Raw genomic sequence first — 14,225 nt, forward strand, 5'->3', positions numbered from 1 at the left:
TTCCTTTGCTTTCCCTGGACAGAATAGACACCAGGACGAAAGCCCTGTCATGAATCCTAATTAGAGAAATAGCCATCTTTCCTGCCTACCCTCTTCATTCTGTTGACCATTATATATCCCATTTTTATTTTCTCCAGATGGTAAAGACCGATGTCATAGTATTATTACCATGTAAGATTGATTAACCAAGCAGTTTCCACCTTCATTTCCAGATCCTATGTACTGACTCACCATAAACTCTCACCAAACCTATGCTGAATTTTTTGTTCTAGAAATTTCCTTGGGAGCTGTTGACTGTCCAGGACTCCATTCTGAGAGAAGATTCCACATCACTATTTGCTCTGAGCTTAATGTACATGTGTCCACCTTAAATCTGTATCCTGGAGCCCTACCCCCCACATGACAAATTTGAGGTGAAGCCTCTGGGAGGTGGTTGGGTTTAGATCAGTTCCTCATGATGGGATAAGTACACAAGAAGAGGAGACAGAGAACCAGCTCTCTCCACAAACACGCACCTAGCAAAGGCGAGAACACACAGCAAGTAGCAGCGTGACTACAAGCCTACACTTGATCTTGAATTTCTTACCCATCAGAACTGTGAGAAATAATTGTTGTTTAAGCCACACAGTCCACGGTATTTTGTTATATAGCAGTTTGGGGCAAACAGAAACACCATCCCAAAGAACACAGGTTTTAGAAGGAGTTAAAATGCTCCCTAGCAGAGTCAAAATAAAATTGAAGCTTAAATTTAACCCAAAAAGAAACTTTCACAATCTAGAGAGTTGAAGGTCAGAGAATACTTCATTCACACACTGCTGGGATTTCTTCATCCAAAGGATCCTAATCGATGTTGACCATCACTGGTTGGGTTGCATAACAGAAGCACACCAAGTAAGAGAGGATAAAACAAGAGAAGTCCAACATGCCCTTGGATTTACTGCACAGCTGAAGCACAGGTTCCCCAGCGGTCAGTATGCATCGGGCTGCTCTGTGCAGTAGGGGCCCTTTGGCTCTTTTATTTGTTCTTCTTTCCTAAAGGGTAACATCTATTTTGCGTGTGATTTGTATAGGACAATTGAATTTTTAAAACTTGTGAAAGGTGTTCCGCCCCTATTGGAGACCATTCAGTTCTGCAGTCCTTGCAAGAGCTATATAGGATGGCCTACCATGAGTCAGGACTACAAACACGAAAGCTCTGGTTTCTGCCCTCTGGGACTTTATAACCTAAAGAGGAGAGCATTTTCCTAACAGGACAAAACAATGAGATTCTAGAGAGGATGCCCACTGAGAGCTCTTAGGAGCCACATCAAGTCAGATGCCTGGAGTCCAGAAGAGGAGAGAGAGGAGGTGATTGATGTCCCACAGAGTGAAAACCTAACAATGGCTGGTGAAATCTGCCAACTTTGTCATCTTCCTCCAAGAAGGATGAGGGCCAGCAAGTGGAAGAGGTGGCTGATAGCAAGAGCTAATGCATACTGGATGTTCACTAGGTGACACTTTGCAGTTTAACTGCACCTAAACTTCATAGTAACCCCATTTTACAGATTAAAAAAAATTAATGAGGTACAGGAAATAAATTGGTTGACCCACAGTTGCTGCTGGTAGCTGATAAGGAGGGCTTGATTAGGAGTCCCAGGATCCAGGCACACTACCACTATCCACCCCTCCAGCCACTTCCTGTCTTCGAGCCTTGCATGGTACTCCACGCCCACTGCTGCTAGGAGCTGCCTTTATAAACATGTTTAAAATTTTTTTTAATGTTTTCCTTACTTAAAGGCAGTTATAGAGATACAGGCACAGGGAGAGAGGGAGAGAAAGTGGGAGAGGAGAGAAAGAGAGATGTCTTCCATCCACCAGCTCACTCCCAAGATGGCTGCAGCAACCTGGGCTGAACCAGGCCACAGCCAAAGGCAGGGACTCTGTCAGGATCTCCCACCTGCACAGCAGGAGCCCAGTTACTTGGGCCATCTTCCATTGCCTTCTCAGTGCTTTAGCAGGGAGCTAGATGGAGGTGGAGCAATTGGGACCTGAATCTTGTCTCCAATGGGCTGTAAGTATCATTGGCAACTTAACCCATTGTGCCACAATGCTGCTCCTCTCCCCTTCAGCTATTGTCACCTCCCCCAAATCCTTCTCATCTTGTCACGTATTTCCCCTCCAGATAACTGTTCCTCTATCCCTCACCCCTCACAGTCCATCCCCTAAAGTATTACATTATAAATCTACATTGAGGAATCTTCTCCAGCCAACTCTGCCATCACAAAGAGAAATGGCAAGATCTTATTCATTCTGGCAGCCTCTCGCTTTACGCTAGAGACTGGCATAGCGTTTAATTTTAGCAGTTGGAGAGATTCTACGGAGAATATGTACAAGAGAAGATAAAAGTTGCTTTGGACGTGTTGAGTTTGAGATGCTGTTAGGGCATTCCAGCACAGATGTTCAGCAGAGAGCTAGCTCTATAGGCACTGCACCTGCAAAGAAGAAATTCTGACTTGTGATTTCTATGTGAGAGTCTCCTGGATCAAGAGGAGGTCATATAAGCGGAAGCTGCAGCCTAGGTTCTCATCTTTTCTTGCCTACATTTGACTCTCACGCCCTGTGGTTGGGGTTAGCTCTCACTACAGCTCTCTGGTGCCCCTTCTTCCAGTCAGAAGTACTAGTTGTCAGTCCAACCACCGTCTTCTAGCCTTTGCTCAAGCCAACCTTCTGTTTGGATCTCCTCCACCACCCGTTTGCTCATCTTTCTTTTTCTTCCTAACAGCCCCCACCCCCAGATTCTACAGTCAAACTTGACATTGGTAATTGGGAGCTCCTGTCACTGCATGAGACCAAATAAGCTCCTTTACCAACCTACCCGTGCCTAGATTTCTTCAGATGAATATAAGTTTAATGCTGGCCCAATTTCTTGAAAGTTGTTGTGAGGGTTAACTGAATCAATCCACATAGGGTACCATTATCATTCTTAGATCCAAGTATAAGCTACACTCTACTTAAAACTCTGAACATTTCTGGTCCCACTAAGTCCTCCTCCCATTAAGAGGCTGACTCTGCTCATGGGGCACTGTGTAGCATTTGGGAGGTATCTAATCAACCTCATCCACACAGCTGAAAGCGAGATTAAGGTCAGGAACAGAAACCAGACAAACATCATCATGGACAGAAGCAGGAATCCACAAAGCAACAACAAGAGGCAGGAGACTAGTTGTAACAGTATCCCAGGTTGGCCTGCAGGTTTATCCTGGCTTCTAATTGCCTGCTCTGCTCTAGCCACACCAAGGTTCCAGCCAACCTTGAACATGACAAGTTCTTTCCTGCTGCAGGCCCCTCGCACAGACTTCCCATTTGGCCAGGAATCCTCCTTACTCAGATATAAAGGTTCATTCCGTCCATGCACACAGATCTCAAACATGTCCTCAGAGAGGCCTGTCCAATCTGAAAGAGACAGCATTGTACTCCATCAGCTCTTTGGATCCCTTGTTAAGCCACCTTATGTCAGAAGCTGACAGCTCGACACCAAGCCTGCAGTTCCACCCACAAAGCCTTTCCTGGTTCAGACAGGGACAGGGCTCCTGTGGCTTACTTTGCGTCGCCAGGAACAAATCAAGTCCCAATCACTTCTCTCTGAAAGAGACTTGTCACTGATCCTCAGTCTTGTGAGCTAAAAGCGGTTAAGACTCTACACCATTTAGAGGACAAGAGACACCAGCAATGAAAGCTGAGATTTTAAAAAAATCCACAATTCTAAATATCGAATCATTCATCCAGTACATACATTTATCAGAGGGCATGTTACAGTTAGTTATTACCCTGCTCTGGTAATAACTTAAAAAGTTAAAATTCATGCTAAGATCCCGAAAAAGAAAGTTGTAATCTAGGATCAAAAATGCATATCGGAAGGAAAGTTAATGAGGCTTACAGGAGGCTGTTGCTAATGAAATGCATACAGAAGCTAAATCTCTCTCTTCCTGTGAGCCTAACCACATGCTCACAGGGCAACTGTTCATTCTCCCGGCAGCTTCCGGACTAAAGATAGAACAAAACATTGATCACATCAATCTAACGAATAGAAAACTAAACCTGATGAATTCTAAGGAAAAACAATGTACAGTGTCCTCCATCATGGTCTCCAAACCCAAAGCAGCACAACTGCAAGGGGACGGGCTACGGCAGCAGCTCTTGTGCCAGAGAGACGATCTGTCAGAGTTCCAGAACAGGGCCCAGCTCTCATCAGACAACGTTCTCAACCGCACCCAACAGGTGAAGAGTGTACTGAAGGTCTTCGAATTTGGCTTTCCTTAATAATGTGTTCCCTAGGCTGAAAACTCTAACAGAACAGCCTCTCTGCTTACATCTTGGTCCACAAAATTATGGATGTGCAGGCCAGCATTGTGCCATCTGCAACATCAAAATCTCCTAAAAGGACTGGTTCAAGTCCTGGCTGCTGCTTCCAGTCCAGCTCCCTACCCACTGCTGACTTAGGAAAGCAACTGAAGATGACCCAAATGCTTGGGCCCCTGCCATCCAAGCGGGACACACGGTGGAAGTTCCAAGTTCCTTGCTACCACCTGGCTCAATCCCAACCATGGTGGCCAGTTGGGAAATAAACTCGCAGCTATAATATGTCCCTACCTTTCACTCTCTAATTCTTTCAAATAAATAAATCTCAGGGGGAAAAAAAAAGGAACATGGACTTTCACCAACTGTAATTGTTTTAGGAAATAGGAAGAGAGGGCAGTCAGACAAAAACATACCTAAAATAACCAAATTATAACTGACATTCTTATTTAAATCTGCTTCAGCTGTTCTACAGATAAATGTGTGATCTCTAATTGTCAGGGGAAAAACATTACCCTCAAGTTTTCTCTTCAGTTACTGAAACACACAGGCTTTTCCAAATGACTTCACTTATTCTGGTATCATTTTCCCCACCTGCATGTTAAGTTTCCTATGAACTCACTTTTACACACCTGTAACTGGCAGCACCCAGAGGGTGGTATGTGAACTATACAATGAAGGAGGGGCGGCCGCTCAGCCGTGCAGCTGCCAAGCCCATGCCCTGATTCACGGTGCCTGGGTTTGATGCCCAGGCCAGCTCCAACTCCTGCTTCCTGCCAGTGCAATCCCCAAGAGGCAGCAGTAACAGCTCAAAGTGACTTGGTGCCTGCCATCCATGTGGGAGACCAGGACAGCATACCCAGCTCTGAGCTCCTGTCAGGCCTAGTTCCAGTCAGTTTAGCAGATGGGAGAGTTTCTCTCTCATAGCGATAATAAATGTAGAAAACTAGAAGTTACCATCCCTCTGATAGGTATCCTGCCAGCGAGCATGCATAACACAATCTAAGTATGAATTATTGCCAGCTGGAAATACACAAAAGCAGCGCTGAGTGTTAAAATCAATGTAGGTACAGGAAGTAACCACTCACAGCCCAGTAACAAGAAAATGCCAGGGGTGAAGGATGGGGAGGAAGCCACCACAGACACAGAGTTTGTAATCTTCTCAGACGTCTTAGCGGTTCCCAGGCATCTACTGCAAACTGCCTTAGACACCGAAATGACCACTGCAAGCAGTCAATCAGAAAAGACAGAGGTGAACCCGTTTAACCTTGGGAAAATGAGCAGGGGACGCCACTGGCCAAGTGAACACAGCCTCCGTAACAAGGCTCAATTACTCTAACAACCCCCAGGCTTGGGCAGTCCCCGTGCAGAGAGCACCCCTCAACATAGCCGTGAAAATGCTAGGGGAACCCAGATTCTATCACTGCCACAGCCTGCCGGCCAAGCCGAGGAGGGCGGGAGGTCCACCTGCGTTTTAGCCGAGTCAGAAACATCTCCTTTTCCACACAAGCCGGAATGTGATTGAGCAGCTACACCGGGATTGACAGCGCGGCTGAAACCTTTCCACGGCGGTTTGTGTGCCCCTTCAGAGCTGCGCATTGCCCTGCACCGTGCATACACAATCCCCAAAATGGGGGTGGGGGTTCCCGTCGACTCCCTGGAACTTTATTTCTAAGCTTTTTTTTTTGCATTAAAAAGCCATATTTCGGTGCATGTTATTTTCACTTCACAGCATCTGCCAGAGAGATGTTCTCAATCTCTCATTTACAGATGGAGAAATGCGGGAGCAGAAAAGTTTAAATAACTTGCCCAAGGTCAGTCAGGGACAAGTTAGGCGCTGAATGAATACCTGTCACCCAACCTAAGCCTCCCATCGCCACGCGAGGAGCACTTAAGGTCTTTATCCTTTCCCCTCAAGTGGTCCAAAGCGATGAAATCTGGAAACTCCCAAACCCTCCCAAACCGAACATGCCTGGCCTCCGCCGACCCCTCCAGCAAACACCCCCTCTTCCCCGGGTTCCAGTAGGGGTCTCCCGTAGCCCTTGAGGCTCAGCCAGGCGGGATCAGCTGCCTCCCTCGCAAAACCTTCGGCGCAGCGGAACCCCGAAATTGTCTGAGGTGCCCAGACGAGGCTTCCCGCGCTCCGCCCGCCCCCGCGTCCCGGGCGCACGCGAACTCCCACCGCCGTTACCGTATGCGGTGAGGGAAGCCATCCTGGCCCGCGTCCTGCCCAGGCTGGCCAGGGCGTCGGCGAGAGCAGCCGACTGCGCCCCGCGCCCCTGGACGGCCGCCCTCCGGCCCGGCGAGTGCATGCGCTCGGCTCCCGCAGCGCCCGGCCGCCTGGCTGCCGAGCATGCCCAGTGAGCCCGCCGCCGCCGGCCGGAGTGAGGGCGCTCCGGGGCGCGCGGGGATTGAACCTCCGGCGGAGGACGCGCAGCCCGGTGAGAGGGTGGGCGTGGAGGCTGTGGGAGGTGCCGGGCGGAGCCGCCGCGCACTCGGCCCTCGGGCCGGCATCGGGCACCTGCCCCAACCAAGTGGCCAGCTGGGTCGGGTATTGCGCTGTTGGCCGCGTGGATGACGCGGGCAAATGCAGCGCTGAGGGAGCCCTGGGCGTGCCACCGCTTCCTAGATCCTGTGCGACCCCCGGCTGCCTTCCTGAGGAGGGTTTCCCAGAAGGGCAAGCCAAGCAGAAGCAGGGGCCTCGGGACTGGGTCTCCCGCCAAGACTCCCCGCCCTGGGGTCAGTCTCCAGGGGTAGCGTGGCAGCCTTGCCCTGCGGGCTGCTATTAATGAGGTCGTCGGCTGCCAACTTCTCGGGCTGACCCCAACAGTTGAGTTCTGCCTCAGCACATCTTCCCATCATGGCTCCTCGTGGGTTTACCTCACTACCCTGACAGCCCCGCACCTCAGCGTTTGTTGACTGAATATTCGAGACGTCCCTCCCCCGTTCCTCGGTCGCCCCCTTTGGACGCTCACCCATCCTCTTGTGAGCGTTCTTCATTTGCAGCCAGCTGGCGGGGAAGGGGGGCGTGGGAGAGAGCAGGAACCCGCGGGAGGGCAGAGGAGAGGGGAGGGGGGAAAAGGCGCCCCCGGTCCAGAGGGTCACGTCGCCCCCGGGGGCTTCCTGGCGCGAGGCTGGTACCCTATCACCTCCACTGGGGAAGCGCCAGCGCCCAGCCAGTTGTGAGGTGATGTTGCCACGACTCCTGAACTGCATTCGGGATTTCGCCAACCTCAGGTGGAGGCAAAGCCGTGTGCGTTCCCTGGGAAGTTTCTAGAGAACTGCAGTTCTAGGTGCCCGCCCAGCCTCTCAGAACCTTTGGCGCCTCCCACCTGTGGCGTCTCCTCCCCGCGTTCCCGTTCTTGGCGAGGGCAGCTAGAAGGTGACGGGCGGGCAAAGTTGGTGCGCACACTTCGTGCGCTGGAGCACAGGACCGCGACTTTGCAGAGGAGACACAGGCTGGCGCCTGATTCCACTCAGCCAACAAACCACGAGCCGGTGGTCCCTTGATCAAGATCCCCGCTAAGGTTTCATTTCAGGGCAAATTGCGGTCACACACAATCCGCTCTCCCGCCACAAGTCTGGAACCCTCAGCTCCGGAAGGGAACGAGCTTGGGGCCAGGTAGGACTGCTCTCCCACGGCCCCAGCCTCCTCCAGGGCCTCAGTATCCCCAACTCTGTTTCCCCAGCAGTCCCTCCTACACTCCGCCCTCCACTACTCCCTCCTCAGCAGCCCTGGCTGGACCCTTCTCTTACCTCTGAGGCTCTCCTTTCTGAGAATGGAGCGGCTCCCGTGTACCCAGGCTAGGTACCAAGTCCATTTGTAAAGTGTCTTCTGACATCAGCTTCTTCGCCCTGAATTCCCCACCTGCTTTCAGCTTTTGTAGTCATGTGGAAGGGCATTGATAACGAATTAGAAACAGCAGTGCTTCTTGGCAGTTCCTTCTAATTAGCAAAAACTAGGAAGTGGTGTGTAATTAAACTCTCTTAAAGCTACCTGAATTTCTGCCCGTCTGCCCCCCACCTCGAAGTCCTTGAGATGTGCGGTGCCAGGATAGAGTTCAGGTCGGGAATGTTGTGCCGCTTTTTGAGCAACTGGGGGCCAAGTGCGCTCAGCCCCTGTCAGGCTTGTTAGCAGCCTCACAGCTGTTGCTGCTGTGCTGTCAGATGCAGAATGAGATCTTTAAGCAGCGCACCTGCCCCAAGGGCACTGGGAGGGAGGGTCCCCACCTGCCTTGCATTCTTGGGGGGCAGAGTGACAACAGCACAGGGAAAAATCCCAATTCTCTTGGTGAAATGCAGGGTGTTGTGGAAACCCCAGGGGAGCAAGTGGGTCCAGTTTAGCAGGGTCCACAGGGGACTTAGCTGAGGAAGTATTTGAAAGATGTTGTCCACAGACCTGGTGCTATAGCCTAGTGGCTAAAGTCCTAGCCTTGCACGCACAGGGATCCTTTATGGGCACTAGTTCCTATCCCGGAGGCTCCACTTCCCATCCAGCTCCCTGCTTTTAGCCTGGGAAAGCAGTCCAAGAGGGCCCAAAGCCTTGGGACTCTGCACCTGTGTGGGAGACCCAGAAGAGGCTCCAGGCTCCTGGCTTCAGATCCACCCAGCTCTGATCTTCTGATCTAGGGAATACATCAGCGGGCAGAATATCTTTCTCTCTGTTTCTCCTCCTCTCTGTATATCTGACTTTCCAATAAAAGATAAATCCTTAAAACAAATCTTTAAAAAGAAAAGAGAAGGAAGAAAGGGAGAGAGGGAAGGAGGGAAAGAGAGAAAGAAAAGAAAAAAGAAAAGGAAAGAAAAGAAAAGATAGATGAGGTCCAGGATTTGTGGTGTTGCGGATGAAATGTCTTAAAGACAGGCTTACCATTCCAACATTCTTACATTTTATTCATTGGCCATGTTTTCATGAGTAAAATACAAACTGCCACAAAGTTTTGTACTAAACCTTCCCAGGGAAACGCCTTTTGCAGATAGTAGATTGAGGGAAATCAAGTGTCCTTCCATCTTCAGCATGCCCTGTACTTGAACTTTTTAACAGCGCTAAATATATTTATGTTTGACAAAAAGAGGTTACCTGTGGTTAACATTTTTAATCATTCATCTTAATCATATAGTTTAATAACTATTAAAAATATTTTAATAGCATTGCATCAGAAAAATATCTTAGTTCCCATTTGCCCATTTTAATTCATTATTAAAAACAAATGTTACAATAGTGCCATCATCTGTGTGCTTATAACATTTAATATATTTATTATAGCATTTTGTAACAATCTTATATTTAATGTACCCATCCATTTCCCCACTGGAGAGGAGAAGTGAGATCTTCTGAGGGTGTTTCAGGATATCTCAAGACTAGCACAGCACCTGGTCCATCTTAGGGCATCTAGAACTATGAGTTCATATGTGGCAACTGCTGACCATCAGAACTCAAGGGGCCTGACTTGGGAATGGTTTGTTCTGTAGACTTCAACGACCTTCTTCATTCAAGGAAGACAATTACATGCAAAACATGTTATAACACATTTTGTAAGGGCCAGAGAACTGTCTAAACTCCAGTGTCTGCTATGTTAGGACACCAAAAAATAGAGATGGGGGTAAGTTCCTTTTTCCACAAAAATATTGTTTATTGAAAGGCATTTGCAGCCATTCAGAGAATGAAACACAGAAAGGTCTTCCATCCACTGGTTCACTCTCTGAATGGCTGCAGTTGATGGAAGCCAGGACCCAGGAGCTTTCTCTAAGTGCCCCACATGGCTGGCAGGAGCCAAGTACTGGACCATATTCCACTGCTATCCCATGTGCTTCCGTTGGGAGCTGAATTATTTTGTGGAGCAGCTGGAACTCAAACAGAAACCCATATTGGTTTCAGACACTGCAGGCAGAAGCTTAACGCACTGCACCACAGTTCTGGCCCCTGGGTTATGTCCTTATTTTGAATGCATGAAACTTCCCTCTGGGCTAGTGGGTTGGGGGAAGGGTCCATAGATGAATTTCATGGAATGCAAAAAGTCCCCTGAGAATCGCTTTCAAAATTAGCTGTGTGTATGTGTGTGTACTTTGGGGGAGGAGGGAAAGCATCTACAGTGTGACGGTTTATTTTATTTCAGTTTGACTGGGTCCTGGGATATATTATTAACTGATTATACATGATTTCTAGGTGTGTCCATGAAAGTGGTTTCAGAAGAAGTCAGCATTTTATTCAATAGACGTAGTGAAGCCAATGGCCCTCACCAATGTAGGGGGACACCATGAAGTGTGTTGGGGGTTCCTGAAGAGGACACAGAGGCAGAGGAAGGCTGTCCCTTTGAGCTGGCTCACAGAGTGGGGTCCTTGGCTTTCCCCGACCCCCCAGAGCCCCTGATTCTGGCACCTTAGAACTCAAACTGGAATCAAAACCATCAACACTTCTGCTCTTGGGCCTTCAAATGACACCAACTAAAAACAACTGCTGGCATTTCTGGATCTCCAGCGTGCGGAAGACAAACTGTGGGACTTCTTCACCTGTAAAAGCACGTGAGTCAGCACCTCCTAATACATTTCTTTGTATGTATATAAATATATCTCCTATTGCCTCTGTCTCTCTGGAGAATCCGTACCAACGGAAGAGTTTTAGTAGAAAGTCAGACATCATAGAGGGCTTTTTTAAAAGATGCCTAAACGTTTCATTTCTGAAGTGTACCCTATAAGGAAAACTCATCATAAAACAGGATCACTAAATATTAGCTTCCTTTGTTGAAACAGTGATGTGTGTGAATCCATGCTAGAATCTTCAATACCGAAAAAATACAAAATGTCTTCTTTCCCCAAAATTTTAAAATTAAATAAGTTCAAATTATGTAAGTAGGCCCTTGATTGATAATATCTGTTATTAATTTATTAAAGATAAATATGTCATATCTGCAACAATGAAAGCAGCTAAAATGTATATAATTGTAGGCGATACATGTGAGAGATCTTCTAAAAGTGTATGAATATGTATACTATGGATTCTAAAAAGTATTTACAGATTTCAAAATATTTTTGCATCAAAATAAACTTGTACTAACATGTCTGAACAGGATCTAGTTTGAGGCACTAAAATGATAAAACAATAATTTGAAGAGTCCCCTGTCTGAGCATCATGGATTTTGCTAAAGGAGATGTAAGAACAAGCATCAGCTTCATGATAAAACTTGGGTTCAGAGAATTCTGAAATCCTCATGCTTTCCAAAAAGTTTATAGAGACCATATCCCAAAGAAACCAACAACTTACAAATGGAGAACTTGGTTTAAGAAGGGGTGTGATGATGTTGAAATGAAGCCTGTAGCAGCAGACTAGCCACATCTGGCAGGTAGGAAAGGGGTCAGCACGGTGGGTCAATAGGCTAATCCTCTAACTGTAAGTGCCAGCATCCCATATGGGCACCATTTCATGTCTCAGCTGCTCTACATCCCATCCAGCTCCCTGCCTGTGGCCTGGGAAAGCAGTAGAAGATGACCCAAAGCCTTGAGACATTCACTCATGTGGGAAACTCAGAAGAAGCTCATGATTCCTGGTTTCAAATCAGCTCAGCTCCAGCCATTTGGAGAATGAACTGGAAAATAGAAGATCCTCTCTCTTTCTACCTCTCTCTCTGTAAATCCGCTTTTAAAATAATATTAAAGAAGGAAGGAAAATATAATTTTGCTCATGCCTTTGTTCAAGGGGACTGATGACCAGCAGAAATGAAAGCCAACACTACAGGAATCTTAATCAGTTCAGCTCAAGTTAAGACTGAGTTCAATCGAGATTTTTAACAAGTGTATTCAAGATCCTGAAACATTTACTCCAAGAATTGAAGTAGTAGGAGATGAAATATGACTGTACTAGAAAGATGTTGGAGACAAACAGAGCCCTGGCCACCAAGAGGTGGAACTATTCCAATCAAAGCAGAAGTGGATCGGTTAAGAGCAAAGTCAGGGCAACAGTTGTGGAGATGCTCAAGACATTTGACTTGCTGACTTTCTGGAAAGTCAAATACTGATAACATCAGCTTCTGGGAAGAGTGTTCTAAGAAAGCCACTCAAAACCTTGCAGAGAAAACATGCAGGAAGATTTCTCTTACCATGGAGCCTTCCTCCACTGCAAAGACATTCCTGTGCCTTTTTCTCCTTAAACAAGGGCAAGTCTATGAACTCTGATGAGAAATAATTGGGCATTAGCCTTTCATGTCTGTTTTGGTTGTTTCTGACTTCTCTTTATTTTCTAATCTTAGACAAATCTTTACAGACAACCTATTTTTCTGCAGTTACTGTTTTCAAAAGACTACATTGATATCATTAAATTCCCAGGACCCTCAGTTATTTAGGGATGGATTGGTTCATCTTGAGCTTGATGGAGTTTATGCTGAGAAATTAGGTGTGTATCTTTATTTTTAATCTTTGAATTCCTTTTCTCCATAAACTTTTAGAAGTCTCCTTGGGTAAGCATAAAAAATAAATATAGAAGTATATAATACATATAATAAAATAAAATATTATTATATAAATATAATATTTCAAAATATAAATATAAAATAAATAAAATATAAAACTTATATGAGTATAGAATATATATAAAAATAATATATAATAATATACTATTATATGAAACATAGTTTATATGTATTTTACATGTATTTTATTATAAAAAACAAATATACATTTATATATCTATCTTTATATATAAACACATATATGTACATATATGTATATATACACACACATATATATACTTCAATCTGCATTTATTTCACACACTGGTATAACAGTATTTGCAGTTAAGGGAACTGAGTCACAGGGTAGTTAATTGACTATTAAGGATGTACCCAGAGTTTATAATTAGATTAGAGCCAATTCTTAATACTGAATTCATAGAAGGCATCTAATTATTTTGCTTTCTTTTTTTTTTACATTTTTTCTAAATTTCTATTTGAAGGACAGATTCACACAGAGAGGGGAGACAGAGAGACCCTCCATCCATTGATTCAACCCCCAAATGAGAGCAGCAGCCAGAACTGAGCCGACCGCAGCCAGGAACCAGGAGCTTCTTCCTGGTCTTTTATATGGACACAGGGACCTACCAACTTGAGCCTTCCTTTGCTGCTTTCCCAGGCCATAAGCAGAGAGGTGGATCAGAAATGGAGCATTCAGCTATGAACCAGTGCCCACATGGGATGCTGGCACTTGCAAAGCCAGGATTAGCCTACTATGCCATGTTGCTGGTCTCTGCTTTCTAAGCCTTCTTTCATTTAAAATATTATTTTATTCAGATATTTTTCTTTAAAAATGAGTAGATACATTGTACTGAAAGGCAGAGAAGAGGTAATGAATGATGAAGAGATTCAGTGAGGTTTGCCGAAGCTCACTGGGGCCAGTCCATTGAAACAAACTGCAAGAAGGAACATGAACAGTGAGTTCTTATCTCAAGGAAGAGAACAGATTATTCTGGCTTCCTGGTCTTCATTTTTCAAGTGTCACAAGGATTTCTCTTCCATGTACAACAGAAAACATTTTTTACTTTAATATGGTTCTCTTGCTGCACCATGAATTCTGTCCTTGTTGGAATACTTTTTATAGCCATTTACACCGGTTCTCCTAAGGACAATTAGCTAAATCTAAATGGAACTGAAAATAGATAAAATATAATTCTAGAGGGTGGACATTGCCTTGTTACTGAATCTCAACTCTTATTAAACAGAAAATTTATTAAAAGACAGGTTCTTGTTTATCTCAAGTGTACTTTATGCTGCTATATTTTATGACCTTTTCTCTGGAAGTAGACATTTTTATCTTATTCTCCAATTCTAGTTATTTCAATGACCATGCAGATGAAAATATTTTACATTAAGAACCATTTGGACTGGAGTTCATGTTAATCTTCC

At 45.8% G+C, this 14,225-nt stretch overlaps 1 protein-coding gene across 1 annotated transcript in view; it reads right to left on the minus strand.

Moving 5' to 3' along the window:
• ANO4 (anoctamin 4) overlaps window positions 1-7,400 on the minus strand; it is a 311,842-nt gene extending 304,442 nt beyond the window's left edge. The window contains exon 1 of the mRNA XM_004589617.3: window positions 7,311-7,400. Coding sequence (XP_004589674.2) covers window positions 7,311-7,335 — 25 coding nt within the window. The 5' untranslated portion in view covers window positions 7,336-7,400. The remainder of the gene's footprint in view (window positions 1-7,310) is intronic.
• Window positions 7,401-14,225: the final 6,825 nt, after the last annotated feature.

Source organism: Ochotona princeps, chromosome 15 (genome assembly GCF_030435755.1).
Source record: "Ochotona princeps isolate mOchPri1 chromosome 15, mOchPri1.hap1, whole genome shotgun sequence".
Classification (NCBI taxonomy): Eukaryota; Metazoa; Chordata; class Mammalia; order Lagomorpha; family Ochotonidae; genus Ochotona; species Ochotona princeps.